General features: G+C 48.0%; 2 protein-coding genes across 23 annotated transcripts in view; both read right to left on the bottom strand.

Annotated features, from left to right (window-relative positions):
• Positions 1-280: 280 nt before the first annotated feature.
• On the bottom strand, positions 281-10,582 carry NOP2 (NOP2 nucleolar protein). The gene is made up of 16 exons (XM_058282641.2): positions 10,469-10,582; positions 10,116-10,231; positions 9,073-9,118; positions 8,813-8,901; positions 8,373-8,614; positions 6,839-6,894; positions 6,585-6,745; positions 6,282-6,481; positions 6,052-6,141; positions 4,057-4,144; positions 3,846-3,986; positions 3,159-3,298; positions 2,914-3,003; positions 2,656-2,778; positions 2,305-2,536; positions 281-1,032 (listed from the first exon to the last, which is right to left on the bottom strand). Exons 2-16 carry the CDS (start codon positions 10,219-10,221, stop codon positions 407-409), a joined length of 2,430 nt encoding a protein of 809 aa, XP_058138624.1. The 5' UTR covers positions 10,222-10,231; positions 10,469-10,582; the 3' UTR covers positions 281-406.
• Positions 10,583-11,403: 821 nt separating this feature from the next.
• The window catches only part of CHD4 (chromodomain helicase DNA binding protein 4), a 30,739-nt gene continuing 26,646 nt past the window's right edge, over positions 11,404-15,496 (bottom strand). For 11 of the 22 annotated variants that reach the window (XM_058282655.2, XM_058282662.2, XM_058282659.2 and 8 more), the window contains 3 exons: positions 13,105-13,300; positions 12,210-12,373; positions 11,404-12,040 (listed from right to left, as the gene is read on the bottom strand). In XM_058282655.2, coding sequence (XP_058138638.1) covers positions 12,023-12,040; positions 12,210-12,373; positions 13,105-13,300 — 378 coding nt within the window. In that variant the 3' untranslated portion in view covers positions 11,404-12,022. Of the gene's footprint in view, positions 12,041-12,209; positions 12,374-13,101; positions 13,301-15,496 lie in introns of all 22 variants that reach the window. The other 11 variants (XM_058282653.2, XM_058282660.2, XM_058282656.2 and 8 more) reach the window with 1 other exon arrangement.

The raw sequence follows: 15,496 nt of genomic DNA on the forward strand, positions 1-15,496 counted from the left end.
AGGCTAGCCAGGATGGCCCAAGGGGCCAAGAACTCAGGACTTCGATACCCCACGGGCTCGGGTGGCAGGATGCCCATCTCTACATCCCCCATTGCCCGCCTCTTTCTAGCGCCTAAACACCCTAGCTCCTACTCCCTGGCCCTCACCAGGGGCCTGAAATTAACCCGATTTCTCAGTAACTCTGAACTCTTCCTTCTTTTCAGAAGACCCCAGCCCCACCCTCCCACCTCTACTCTAAAGAAGGCACCTAGCCCTACCCCCCAAAAAATCACACTGGCCAAAGGCTGTAAAATGTGTATTAAATTCCATGAGTATGCACAGCAGGAAAGCCATCCTGTGGAGAAAGAGCTCCGGCCAGTGATCATGGCAAGCAGCCACACTGATCTAGTTTCCAACCATTCGTGTCTCAAGACAGCAGCGACCGGCTGTTGCCTCTTGACCGAGACCTCCTCCTCTTGGCTGGTGGGGGCCGGCTGAGACTGAGGGAGTTGACGGAGGGAGTGTGAGGTCCTGTGGGGGTGCCATTCTGTTTCTGCAAGGCAGCCTTCTTGGACGGCCTTTTCCCAAGAGGCTGACCACAGTCCATGGGCATGGGGGTGGCTTGGGTCTCAGAGAGGGAAAGCACAGTGGGCATTTCTGAGTCCATGCCATTGGGAGGGGCATTCTGCTTCAAGGCGGCAATTTTCTTGGGGGACTGCAGTTTAGGCGATTTCTGCTTTAGCTTCTCCACCACCCCTGGCTCCCCAACCACTTTAGCTTTTTCAGCTGGCAGATTGCTATCCTGGAGCTTGGAGGAAGCTTGTGCCTTGGTGACAGAAGGTACAGTGGACAGTTTTGAGTTGACCCCTTTGGAGATACCATTCTGTTTCCGGAAACTGGCCTTCTTGGGATGGTGCTGTTTCTGCAAATGCTTTGCCTTCCCAGCCCCCTGGGCCTTCTTGGCTGTATGGCTGCTGTTCTTAGGCATGGGGGTACCCTGACCTTTCAGGTCAGGCAAGTCTGTGTCTGTAGGGGCAGCCACTGCAGAATTTCCTGTAGAAATAAAATTAAACAGCTCTTATGAGAAAATAAGCCTCATCACTAGATAGACATCGTTAGTGGAGACAAGAACAGGTATTAAAGTGTGGGAAGTGCCTACAGGATGTCTCCTGACCAAGTGTTACACACAAGGTCAGTCTTAAGAGTAGATTCCATTAGTTAGTATCCCCTGGCCTTTACTCAAGTCCTGTTTGGACAGATCAACCTCCTAGGAAGAGATCACTCCCCATTCCTTGGGCCGAAAGGTTTTAAGAGGAAGCTGCGCCCCCTTGAGGACAGCAAGTACCAAGACATTCTAAGAGAGGCGAATCCCAGGGACTCCTGACAACCCTGAAGCACTGGGCCTTTTTTTTAAATCAAGGAAGACAATTTTTTTTCACGTGGATTCTAGTGGAATGCAGGAAAATAAGGCACACCAACAGCAACAGGAAACCAGTATATCAGGCATAAATTAGGAGTGATATATTAAGTATATACTTTTTCTTTGTTATTTTTCAAGTTTTAATTGCAGTAACCTAACTCAAAATTTCCCATTTTAACCACTTTCAAGCATACAAATCAGTAGTGGTAATAATTACATTCACGATATTGTGCTACCATCACCAACATCCATTACCCCAACTTTTTCATCACCTCAAACAGCGTATATATTTTATTTATGGTTTTCACTCAAAATTAACAGTCAGGATGGGATTTTTGTAAGAGATGTCATTTAAAGAAAAATAATCAACTCAAGAAATCATGCAGTTTGTATTCAGCAGCTCTTTCCCTCCTCCAACTAAACCCAGAGTTAAATCCTAGCAAACAGAGCTCTAAGGCCTGTTTCAGAAACCCCACCCCTACCCTTGAGATCCAGACCAGCCAGACTCCTCCAGATGGCAGAGGAAATGATCTGCAATTAGCGTAAAGGGCTGGGAAAACTGCTGATAGCTCTAAGGAGGCTTGTGCCAACCCAGGGCAGTAAATGCTGGACCAGAAACGGCATACTCCTGGGCTGAGAAGGAAAAGAAAGCAGACGCTGCAGTGGGGATGCATCTAGTGCTGAATAACTGCAACCACTTGGGAGAACAAAAGACAAGGCCCATCACCACATGAACGCTCCAAGACATTCAAAAGGGGCCCAGGGCTCAGGAACAATTTTGGTTGGGATGAAAGGGTTCTCTCATCCAAACATGCAAAGGCTGGGGTAAAGGAAGCAGAAATCCTTCCCTTTCCTACAGCCACACCATAAAGCCTCCTGAAAGGCAGAAAGAACAGCTCACTTACCTGTCGCCTGGGACTGGGGGATAGAATTAGAGAATTTCTTGAACTTGGCAATAAAGAAACCATCCATATTGTGGGTATGCGGGTAGAAACGGCGTGTGGAACGCAAGGTGGGGTGGAAGCGCCTTTCTCGAAAGCGGGTGAAACCTTCCTGGCCAAAGTCAAGACCCGTGGGCACGAGCCGCACGTTCCTCTTTTTCAGGGCATAGTCTACCACCCATTCGTTTTCCTCCACCTGGATGTGTTGAAGGAGACACAGATCGGAGGAGGAGAGGAGCTGAAGGACGCTCCAAGGGAAGGGGCGAACCGCCACCCAATGCTGCCTCCCTGGCTCTGCCCTGACCAAGATCTCACCATAATAGAACAGGTACAGTAGACGAGGTAGCCCCCTGTCTTGGAGGTGGCATTGACAGAGTCGATGGCACTCAAAAGCAACTCTTTCTGAAGGTGGGCACAGCGCAGGATGTCCTTCTCATCCTGCCCCAAGAGGAGAGAGAAGGGTGTAAGAATTTCAAAAGGCATGTCAGGAGGAGAGGGAGAAGCTACCGACTGCTCAGCGATCCTCCTGCACACTGCTGCTCGAGGACCAGCCAAGGCTCGCTCAACTCTCACCTTGTTGGTCTTCACAGCTGGATCCTTGGAAATGACCCCAGTGCCACTGCAGGGGGCATCCAGCAGGACTCGGTCAAAGCCCCCCACCACCTGAGGAGAAGGGGGAGGTTAATCAGATGTTTTCTGCCACCTGCACGTTCACTCCCTAGGGGGAGGGTCTAAACAGACTGGTGTCAGGGAGGGGAAGGTAAAGTGGAAGAAACCTCAGGAAAGACACGCAGGGGAGGGGGAGCCCCAGGCCCCACCTTGGGGAACTGGCGCCCATCATAGTGGCTGATAATGGTGTTGCTGACTCCCAGCCGGTGCAGGTTGCCCACGACACTCTTGAGCCGCTCGGCATTGGCATCGTTGGCCAGGATCACACCTGTGTTCTTCATCAGCTGGGCTGGAGGGCAGGTGAGGCACAGTGCTGAGCAGCTGCCTGCTCCACACTTGCTGTCACACTCCAGCCCAGATGCCCAAGGTGAAGGTTCATCGCTGCCAGGCAAAACTCCACCCCCAGTAAGCCCCACTCCCACTGCCTGCTGTCCAGTCCACTCAGACCACACTGGCCCCCCGGGGAGGCGCCCACATGACCTCCATTTCTACTCTATTTCATTCAGGCCCTGCAGTCTAAATCACTTCCTTCAGGTGGCTACAGCTTAATAAAAAGGTTACAACTGTTCATGCACTCAACACTGGGCCAAGTTCTTTTAAACACATTCGCTCAATCCTCAGCCCAAGTGTAACTGCAACCCCACTTTACAAATGACACAAGAAGACCAGCCAGGGGCTCGCCCAAGGTCACATGGGTGGTAAGTGGCACATCTGGGATTCGAACCTGCTCTCCTTGCCACACTGCTGGCTGCCTGGCACAGTGTTTTACTAGCACTCGTGAATCACCAACCCCTGCGACTTTCAAACACAGAGAGCCCTGCCTGACTGTCCTGTACCTATGTAGCTGGTCTTTCCTCCAGGGGCACAACACATGTCCAGGATCCGCTCGTGTTCCTGGGGTGCCAAGGCCATGACGGGCAGCATACTGGAGGCCCCCTGCAGCATGTAGTGACCAGCCAGGTACTCAGGAGTAGCACCTGTGGAGGAGGACCCATCTGTGACATGCTGTGACAAGGGCAGAAAGGCTACTAGGCAGGGGACACTTACCAATGGGCACTGAAGAATCATATACCACTAGTCCGGTCTTTGACCACTTGCCAAGTGGATCCAGGTTAACCCCACGATTGATTAGAGCCTGAAGAGAAGATGAAGTTTTAAGAACCTACCTGGTTGCTATACTCAGAAAACAGGAGACATGAAATCATGGTCCTGCCAGCAGGCCTGTAGCACAAACCTTGGAGCTCTTAAGCCTAGCAAAATTGTCCTGGACTCTGCCCGCCCAGCTCACCTTCCCATCCCATCCTATGGTGTCCTTTTCCCTAACCTCAGGCTCCTAACTGGAGAGCTTAAGTCCATCCCAATGGAGCAGTCTGCCAGCTACTGCTCTTTTATTTCCTGGAAATGGCCTCTGATTTCCAAGAGGCTCAGCCCCCCTCACCACCCTAAAATTTAACATTGCACTGGCTAACACGTATTAAAGATAATTACTGGGTTATCTTCACTCAGAGGCAAGAATCACACAGGACCATACCACTGACTTCAGAACAAGGGTCTTTAACTTGGGGTCCCTGAACCCCTGGAAAAGAGCTTAAGAATATTGTTTATGAGGTACATAAAGACAATACTACATGATGTTGCTTCACGAAATAAAGTAACAAATTTGAAAAGAGAAAGTAAATTAGAAGTTCCCTGGAAATAAAGGATAGAAAGGGAGTTTTTGCTTGGTGGGTATAAGATATAAATGAGGGAAACGGACTTTGGCCCAGTGGTTAGGGCGTCCGTCTACCATATGGGAGGTCCGCGGTTCAAACCCCAGGCCTCCTTGACCCGTGTGGAACTGGCCATGTGCAGCGCTGATGCACGCAAGGAGTGCAGTGCCACGCAAGGGTGTCCCCCGCGTGGGGGAGCCCCACGCGCAAGGAGTGCGCCCCGTAAGGAGAGCCGCCCAGCGTGAAAAGAAAGAGCAGCCTGCCGAGGAATGGCGCCGCCCACACTTCCCGTGCCGCTGACGACAACAGAAGCGGACAAAGAAACAAGACGCAGCAAATAGACACCAAGAACAGACAACCAGGGGAGGGGGGGAAATTAAATAAATAAATGAATCTTTAAAAAAAAAAAAAAAAAAGATATAAATCAAAGTTCTAATAAGAAAGTTAAGAAGAGGGAGCAGATGTGGCTCAAGCAGCTGAGCACCCACCTCCCACACGGGAGGTCCTGGGTTCAGTTCCTGGTGCCTCCTAAAAAAAGACAACAGACAAAAACAACCAGCAAGCAGACGAGGGAGCCAAAAAAGAAAATAAATGAAAGAAAAATATTGTGTATGTGTGTCTTTTTCTGGGGGTAGGAACCATGTTTTTCATCATCTTTCCAATGACCTAAAAGGTAGACAACTCTTTCCAGTTTGTTCCTGATGTGGATGAATCAACCCAGTAACAGGGAGTAGAGAGACAGGTATCCCACTCCAGAAACCCTGGGCCCTAAGACTATCAGATCCAGCATGACAGCAGGCCTCTCTAGGATTGCCTCCTGGGAACACTCTTGTCCCAAGAAATGCTTAGGTACTAAGACCTCATCCAGTCAGGACAGGGTAGGGGACTTCCAGGGGTTGGCAGAAACCGGCCCCTCCTTGACATAAGCAAACCTCAAAACCCATCCCAGGGAAGGGGATGTGCCTCAAGCGATTGGGCTCCTATCTACCCTATAGGAGGTCCAGGGTTCTATTCCTGGGACCTCCTGGTAAAGGCAAGCTGGCCCCCGTGGAGAGCTGGTGCAGCAAGATGACGCAATATAGAGACACACAGAGGAGAGACAATAAGAGACACAGCAGACCAGGGAGCTGAGATGGCACAAGAGATTGAACACCTCTCTCCCACTCCAGAAGGTCCTGGGATTGGTTCCCAGTGCCGCCTAAAGAGAAGGAAAGAAGACACAGAAGAGCGCACAACAAATGGACGCAGAGAGCAGACGACAAGCGTAAAACAACAAAGGAGCTGGGGGAAAAATAAATATATATATATATATTTTTTTAAATTCAGCCCTCACCTGAGCAAGGTCCCGGCGCCGGGTTTTCAAGGTATTGGTCCGGAGTGTGATGGGCCGAGGAACCTCATTAGCTTCTAAGAACTCTACCAGCTGGGGAGGCAGGATGGCAGGGAGTGAGTCAGGCTGGCCAAGGAGCTCAGAATGAAGAGCGAAAGGGGGCTGACTCCTCACACCGGTTAAGAGGGAAGAGGAGGAAAAGAAGCAAACAAGACAGAGTGCCAAATCGTTACCTCAGACAGGGGGAAGAGGTCCATGAGCTTGCCAAGCAGGAAGTCTCCATAGGAGTAGTAGACAGCCAGATCCTTTTGAAGACGGTTCAGGTACTCTGCACGAGACCGGCCTTCCTCCCGCTGAGTCCCGAAGTCCCGCAGCACGCCCACTATGTCCTGGATGCGCTTGTGAACTCGCTGCAGGTCTGGTGCCTGGGCGCTTGGGTCTGGTTAAGGAACTGTTTCACGTGGCCCAAAGAACTGGAAGACCCCCCTCCCAAGGACTTTCCCCGGGCCCGCCTTCACCCTGCAATGGAAGGATATTCTGCTCCATCTCCCCAGCAGGGGGCAGCACAAAGGGCTCCTCCTCATCCACGTTGATCTGCAGGTCTCCATCCACCTCATCACCCTTTGTGGGAGCCAACTCAGGGGATATTTTCTTCTCTTCCTCCTCTTCATCAGTCTCCTCCTCACTCCACTGGCCCCTAGAAACAGGTCCAGAAACAGGGAGTCAGACCAAAACAGAGTCTTCCTCCTTCCTCACAACTTTCTCCATCCTAACGGTTTGCAAAACTCACCCAGCAGCACTCTCCTTGGCCTTCTGCTTCTGAGCAGCCCTTTCAATGGGCAGCAACTGGAAAAAGAGACAAGGGACTGGTAACGCAAAGTCTGCCCTTCTACCGTCTCTGTGTTTTCTTTTTCCCTAAATACAAATATAACACTTGCTCTCAAAGGAAATATGGATGCTGAAGAAATGTAACTGATTGGAACAATGTTAATTATGGTTGAAACTAAACGAATAGATTGAAAAGGGTTTATTATATTGCTTTCTCTACTTTGGTAGTTTACTTTTCCACAATGAAAAGCTTAAAATGTAAGAAATGCCCATATGTATAGAGGAGGGAAAAATTGCCATTGGGCAACCACTTTTTCCTTATTTTCTTCCAGGCTTTCTCTGTATTTTCCATAGTTAAAATCACAATGCATTTGCAAGTTTGTTCCTTTTTTCCATTCAGTTAGATCACCAGTATTTTCATAAATACAATGGACATACTTTAGTCATTACGTATAAGCCTTGACAAATTAAGCATACTGGATATTATGGAAGCTTCCATATTTTGGTGCATCATTTGTTTGCTGACTGTAAAACTGCTGATAGTAACTGTAGAAAGAAGAGGCACTATGGGGGAAGAGTCCCTTTATACTCTAAAGAACTCTACAATGTCTGAATTTCTCTAGCAAAACTAATGGTGTAATTAAGTAAACACCTTCTTACACCCCTGTAAATAAAAGCCTTTTGAGGGAAGCGGACTTGGCCCAGTGGTTAGGGTGTCTGTCTACCACATGGGAGGTCCGCGGTTCAAACCCCCGGCCTCCTTGACCCGTGTGGAGCTGGCCCACGTGCTGTGCTGATGCGCGCAAGGAGTACCCTGCTATGCAGGGGTGTCCCCTGCGTAGGGGAGCCCCACGCATAAGGAGTGCGCCCCGTAAGGAGAGCCGCCCAGCGCGAAAAAAAGTTCAGCCTGCCCAGCCATGGCGCCATACACATGGAGAGCTGACACAACAAGATGACACAACAAAAAGAAACACGGATTCCTGTGCTGCTGAAAACAGAAGCGAACAAAGAAGAAGACACAGCAAATAGACACAGAGAACAGACAACCAGGGGGTGAGGGAAAGGGGAGAGAAATAAATAAAATAAATAAATCTTTAAAAAAAAAAAAGTCTTTTGAGTTATCTTCACATTTTGAGTTATCTTCCTAATCAGGGAATTACTAAGTCAAAACGAAGAAACTTTTAAAAGTTCTTAGATAACAAATACTTCATAAAAAGTCTGCAGGCATTTCCTTTCCTATCAGTGGGGCATACAAGCATTCACCGTACCACATCCTCACCAGAACTGAGCACTCTCCCTTTTGTAAATGTTCTCTATTCTATAGCTCTTTTAAACCTGCATGAGCAATAAAAGAGAATTTAAGGTGGAAACAGTGGGGGAGCAGCAAAATTCCTTTTCTTTAGTCAGGCTCATTTCTGTCTCTGAGGAACAGCGTCAAGAATCTAGAAAGAAACCAAATGGCAAGGATCCCTTGTGGAGCACCCACTGAATCTCACCTCTTCATCTTCATCCCATTCTTCCTCCTCTGCGTTGGAATCAGCTCCATAGTCATCTACCATGTCGGCATCACTGTCATTGTCCTCAGAGCCCCAGAGGCCCCCCTGCTTCACAACTCCATCTTCTCCAGAGTCTTCCTCCTCCTCCTCATCACTGCTATGGGTTGGTGCTGGGCGCTTTTTGCCTTGAGCAGTGTTGAATAAGGACTGGGCTCCCTTCCTACCAGGTGTTTGGACAGGTCCTGCAGAGAGTCCTAAGTAAGGGCTTGAAGAACCCTGGACTGATGACGACCACACCTGCCCCGCACTCATGGATCCTGGGCTTTCTACCCCTAAAAATACCCGATGACTGTTCCGTTCTCCCCAGAACAGCTGAGCAAGGCCTTCCCTGTCTAGGACCCAGACAACCCCTCATGTAGCACCCCCCTATTTTCACTGACCTTTCAGTAGCTTTCCAGGCAACGGTTTAGCCCCAGAAGACTTATTTGTCTCAGGAGCTTTGGCAGAGCCTAACCTCCTCTTGGCTGCCCTGAAAAGATATAAAGGATGAAAGAGGAACACACCTCCAGGTTCTGCCATTTCCCATCGCAACTGCCAAGGATCAAGAGTCCCAAATCAGCCCTTCTCACCAACCTATTCCATGTGGCTAAAAACAAGCAGTATCAATTTAATCTATATAAATTTGGACATCCACACTCACCTCTTGCGAGCACGACTAGACAGCCTCTTGGAATTTTCATCATCAGCTATAGAAAAATGAGGCAGAATAGGAGGATAGAGTGGAAAAGAAAAGGAGAAAGTAAAAAGTGGGAAGAGAGTTAGTACACTAATTAAAGGGAGCAGATTGTAACTCATTTTACAGTTCTCTGTCCGAAGCTGGATAAGAGGATGAAGAACTCATCTGGTTGTTCATCAACCAAACCCAAATTAGGCCTCCCTCTGGACCTCAGGTTCCAATAAACTGCATCATCATTCTTATAAGAACTCAGATTCAAAACTTATCTTTTCTTCTACTCTTTCCTTTACTCTCAATTTAATCAGTATTCAAGCGCAGATTTTACCTTCACAACTGCGATGTTTTTCATTTCCAAAAAATAAAAAATTTAAATCCCAGACATGTTAATAATTGCATGCAAGTTACTTAACCTCTCAGCTTCCACTTTCTCAATAGTAAATCAAGACAATGAGGTCTCCCTCGTGGAGATCTAAGAGGATGAACTGACGTCAAATGTCCAAAGGGTTTGGTGGGGTGCCTGGCATTTACCAATATTAAGAAACAGCATCTTTTATCCAAAGCCCTATATAAACTACCTGTCCAGTCTTCTCTTCTGCCAGTCTGCTGCTAGGCAACACTCAAGTAGTGTAGACTCCCCATCTCAGTGGAAACCCATCTCCACACCTTCCACAATGCAGCTCACAGTGACTGGTTTGTCTCCTCCCCAACTTCCACTGGCTAAATGCTACCCATTTTTCAAAACCTACCTTCTTAACAACAAATTTTTTTTATAAATCCGTAATTGCCGGGGATTCCCCTTTCTCTAAACTCCCACAATGTTAAACTGCATCTCTCCTTGCACGGATACTGATGCCCTGTGGCATCTTCCTTAAATTCTAAACTGATGACACCGACAATGTTTCACTCACACATATTCCCTAATGAATCAAAGAAGATTCCACTTCAATGGAAAAAATAAAGCAAAATCGCGGTGTGAGGGGGGCCAGGAGACCACCACTGAGCCTTACCTGCCGGCAAGAATCTGGCGAGCTCCGTCTCGGCACCTTTCTGTTTACGGGCCTTTCGGCCCGGCCCGCGCTTTTCCTTCTTCGTAGGATCCAACTTGCGCCCCATGGTACTGGTACTGGGAAAAAATCGAAGCGGAGTCGCGCGTGTTGAAAGAGGCACGGCAGAACAAGCACGCTTAGCATGTTAGCGCGGGAGGGAGGACCGCCTCGACCGCGACGTCCGCGACGGCCCCTCGAGGCCCGACCCAACCGCCCTTCTGCCCTAAGGCCCCGCCTGGGGTCCCACGCACCAGTCCAGGCCAGCGCGGCCACCCTTCGTTCCCCGACTTCCTCCAGACACACCCTTAGCTCACCCAAAAGCGGGTTCAGGCCGAAGCAGCCCCTCAGCCCCAGGTGCCGCACTCCACGTGCACTCCCGGGCTAGAGTTCGCACAACCCACTCCACGGAAACGTCCCGCGCAGGCGCACGGGCCGCGCTCGCTTCGCTGCCCCGCCTCTTCCGGCTGTTGCTAGGCAGCGGCGGCCGACGTGGGAGCGGCAGAGCAAGGCCGCGGCGGAGAACAGGCCCGCCCTCGGCTCCTCCGCCCTCCCCTCCGGATGACGGCTCCTGGCCTCCAGGCAGATTTAGAGTCAGAAAAGTTGCCCTCCTCCCGGTGAACAGGGGCCTAGCAGGACTCTCCCCGGACATTCTTCAACCGCCCGACGTCCCGCCTGGAGGTCGTGGAACCGGCGGGCCACTTTACCGCCTTCCCCCAAGCTTTTGATTAGGAGACTGTCTTCCTTGGGCACCTCACGGGCCCCTGCATAGCCCCCCTCAGGTAAGGTTCCCCAAAGCCTGGGGAGAGGGCGGGAGGGAGACATCTCAAATCCTAGTTCTACACATATTAGCCCAATCCCCTACTTCAGCCTTCCTTCAAAATACTAAGGTAATGCTCAGTCGGTGTCAAAAAAACGTTGCAAGCACCATGCTGTTTAATCTCCGTAACTCTGTGAGGCAGCTATCCTCATCTGATCCGTGAGAAGTCCGCAGCCCAGGTTAGCGGCTCGCTCAGGCTCACGAAGGCATTAATGGGCAGCGCAGGGCAGGAGCCCAGGCACTTTGGGAGACTCATTTTCCACAGGTGGAGGTCCTCCTTGCTCGGGAGCACATCAGGCAGGGGCACAACAGACAAAAGGTGCCACGGAATTTCAGGACACAAGATGACCCCTAGTTTTCAATTACACACTTCTCAGGGCTTCTCTTACACACTCATCCACCTGCACCTACAGCCACACTGAACCAGAGCACTAAAATACAAGGAAACTTTTATTTTCAATTTCCATCAAGAAATTTGCTGTGGTTTTTTATGCTTTTGGTTTTTTCCTTTTTTTTTTTTATTTTTATTTTTTATTTTTCACTTTATTTCGTTCTAGCCGCTCAGTGGCTGGAGCCGCTGGGTTCCTGGTATTAAAAAGATGCCAACAGAGGTAGCTGTGTCTCGCCCAGGGGCCCGGCCCACTCTGAATACCCCCAAAAAAGGATTAAAAGAAAACACAAAATAAACCAACAAAATAAAACCAAAAGGAGGAAGAAATTCAGATCATTTTCTTCAAGCCTGGCGGGAACCCACAACAGTTTGTGTGTAACAGACGTTACAGTGGGAAGAAGCCAGAGCCCAAAGGGCCAGCCCACCAGCTCCCTGCAGATGGCGCCGGCGCTACTGCTGCATGTCTCTCCAGCAGGAAGGGCACCACTGCCCCTCGCTCCCTCCCCTCCCCCAGTGCATGGGGGCTGTTCCTTTTACAACATGGACAATGGGGCACAAGGAAGGAGAGGGTCTCTCAGGCCCCCAGGAGAGAAGCTGGGACGAGGGAAAGTGAGGAAGGTCGCTGCTCAGCGGTAGAGGTGGTATCATCAATCTGGCTCTTCACTGCTGCTGGGCTACCTGTAGGGATAGAGCCGAGAGTCAGAATTCCAGCCCAAAGTCCACCCGATCCCCAGGGAATTCCCTGATAGACAGCCCCACCTACCCAATCCATAAAGCTAGAGACAGCAAAGTTATAAGTTCCAGAATGGCTCTGCTGGAAGAGCTGGCCAGAAGAAAATGGCTCTACCTGCTGTGGGGTAGGTTCAGGTGCCCGGTTTGCCAGGCGGCTGAGAATGTTACGCTCTGACATCTGCAGCCTCACAGCAACTGGGGGAATTCGGGCAATGGTAGCTGGGAGTCGTGTCACATCAGCTTTCATGTCACTCAACAGTTCTTCCAGCTGTTTCAGAACTGCCGGAGGAAAAAGAAAAGGTGGTAAGCTGTGGTGGTCAAAACTGAGATCCTTCCACCACAGTGAACCAGTCTCCCCCACCCCCACTTCTCAATGACCAAGGGCCTGTGATGGACCTTGGAGTGTTGCTTTTCATCACTCGGTCATAAAAACTCGCCTCCACCATTCTCATTCCTGTTCCTCATATGCCATCCAGGTATCCGTGATTCTGTGCTTTTTAAAGTCACCTAAATCCTTATTTTTCCCTGCTTCCTCCACTTCTCAAGAGCTTATTCCTATTGTTTCCTTTTCTTACTCTCCACTTCAGGATCTGTCTCCTATTCCCTTAATTTAAAAAAACAAACAGCTATCTTTGTCCTCATTTCACCCTCTACCCTCCTCACAGTGTTTTAATTAGGAACAAAATTTGGAAAGAGGTCTAAAATTCCAAGGTATCTTAAATCACCTGAAGTTACCTCTAAGGCATCCCAAATGACACTACTGTTTTGCTTTGCTTTCCACCTCCAAAAACATGAATGTATTAGGAGTAAAAGAGCAAAGAACTGTTGTCCTTGATTGCCTCTAAGGTGGAAGCCTCCTTCTCAAGGAGGAAGGCAAAAGCCTGCAGCACATTTTAACCTCTTGACAAAGGGACCCCATAAAAGGCATGGAAAGAAGAACGTCAGTGTTAGGAAAAGGGTGGAGTGGCAAGGAGGCTCAACCAGCAGGAGGCAGGAGAGCCACTGGCTACCTTTGTGCAGGACCGCATTGGCTGGCTTGTTTCCTGCCATTGACTCCTTGGACAGGTGCTGATGACTCTCTGCCAAACACTCCACCTCAGCAAAGCGGGTGTTTAGGGCCATGGAAGGGTGAGAGGGGTCCTCTGACATGTTCAGGTAAGCTGCCCGGCGCAGCTGCTCCTCAATCACCAGAGCTTGTTCCAAGAGCTGGACAAGGGATGAAAAGGAAAGGGGAATTGGACTGTCACTCTCATGTGGCGTACTTCTAACGGGCCTCTCAGCCAGTGGGCAGGCCCTCTTCCTCCAGGTAATGAGTCCATAAAGACCCTCATGGGTGGCTACACCCTACAACCCAAGCAGTCCAACCCTACATTGCCCTTTTGTTTGTTTGTTTGGGGTCCTTTATTGAGTCTTATACAACAGTGATAAAATCTCAATTTAGAAAGTACAGAATGTATAAGAATTAAAATCACATGTAATCCTATCTCCTAGAGTTATATTAATATGTTGATGTTTTTCTTTCCAGGTTTTTCTATGCATATATATTTTTTACGTAATTGAGATCATTCTATTTACTATCTGTATCATGTTTTCAACTCAAAAGTACATACAGAGCATCTTTTTTTATCAGATACTCTTCAAAACAAATGTTTTAATGGTTGCATAGTAGTCCAGCTTATGGCTATACCTACCAAATCATTTTTGTTGTTTTACTCTTTAAAATTATTTTCTAAAAATTAAAAAATAATTTAAATATTTTTCTTTTATCCCCTTATTTCACTCTCTTTCTCATTCCTCCAATAAGTGACCCTTCTAATATACTTAACTGTGTCTTGTGTGTGTTCAAGGTTGAATATTATTGCTCCATATGCATGCATTTCTAATTTAGACTGTTCTATTCATTTAAAATGCAGTTTATTTTTCCTCTGTATGCCTTTTTAGAAAGCCCATTTATGCCATTACACAGACGTGTAATTTGTAGCTTTTAACTTGTTGCTTAATGCTCTGACGTGAGTCCCCATATTACCTGTCCACTCTCTCAGTGCCAGACATCTAGGCTGATCCAGATACCTACCACCAAAAATCATACTGCAGTGAACACTCTTATACATGTTGCCTGACAGAGCTTTGTAAGAGGTTCTTTGAAATATGTTCCAGAGGCCAAATTCCTGGGTTTGTAAATTAGTTCCCAAGTACCCATTGATTCTTCAAGATAATGAATCAATTTGGGCCAAGAAAAGGATGTCATGAGAATAACAGGCTATTTTTTTTTCATAAGGCCTGTTCCCATCAGGGCATACCAATTTATCCCCAGACTATCCCCTTTCAATCTGTATACCCCATCACTTTCACTAACAACTCCTTCTACCTGTCTCGAGCTATAGGCATTCTTCAAGCTCAGCCACTGGCTCATTGCTATTTTAAAGCATTTTGCCAAGGGATCTCTCCTCCCCAAGCTTCCACCAGCACATCTATGCAGATAAACTTGATGTTTCTCAAATTTCATCTCAAGCCCTGATCACTCTCTGATCTCACTCATTTATGGTGGGGAGGGAAGTGTCACCAATTCCTCTAAAACTGAAATTGTTTTCTCCAAACTGCTCCCTCTCCTTACTTCACTATATCCACCAATAATTTAACATTCTCACCAACTCAGGCTTAAAACTTCAGTTCTCTTTGGAGTGTCACTCCCCTGTAGCTCAAATTACTAAGTCAGAAGTCTGCCAACTAGGGCTGATAGGCCAAATCTGACGTGCCACCTGATTTTGTACAATCTAAGAGCTAAGAATGGTTTTCTTCATTTTTAACTGGTTGAAAAAAAAATTAAACTTCACAACCCTTCATGAAAATCATATGAAATTCAAATTAGTTTCTATAAATAAAATCTGATTGGAATGCATCCACATTTATTCAATTATGACACCTATAGCTGCTTTCACACTACAATGGCAGAGTCAGAGTATTTACAAAAGAGACCAAATGGCCCGCAAAGTCTAAGATATTTACTCTCTGGCTCTTTATGGAAACATTTGCCAACCTCTATAATAAATCACTTGAGTTCTACAAATTCTTTGGTATTTTGTTTCCTTTATCCTTATCCTTTTCCACAGTTAGCATCACAGCCTAGGCCCCTAATACCTCATGACTATATGATTGTTCTATGATCACATGAATGTTCTGTTTCCATCTCTTTTGGTCCTATCAAAACTGTTCCCAAACCTTCATGGCCCCCCATTAACTATAAAGTCCAAACTCTAATCTGGTACCAAAAGCCCACCTACTGACCTCTACCCCTCTCTCTCTCTTTCCAACCTGCCTCTGACCTTACCCAACACAAATGTTTTCCAACAGGACAATCTGCCATTTTCCAACACCTTAAGCTTTATTGAGTCTTCCTTTGCC

Source organism: Dasypus novemcinctus, chromosome 20 (genome assembly GCF_030445035.2).
Source record: "Dasypus novemcinctus isolate mDasNov1 chromosome 20, mDasNov1.1.hap2, whole genome shotgun sequence".
NCBI lineage: Eukaryota > Metazoa > Chordata > Mammalia > Cingulata > Dasypodidae > Dasypus > Dasypus novemcinctus.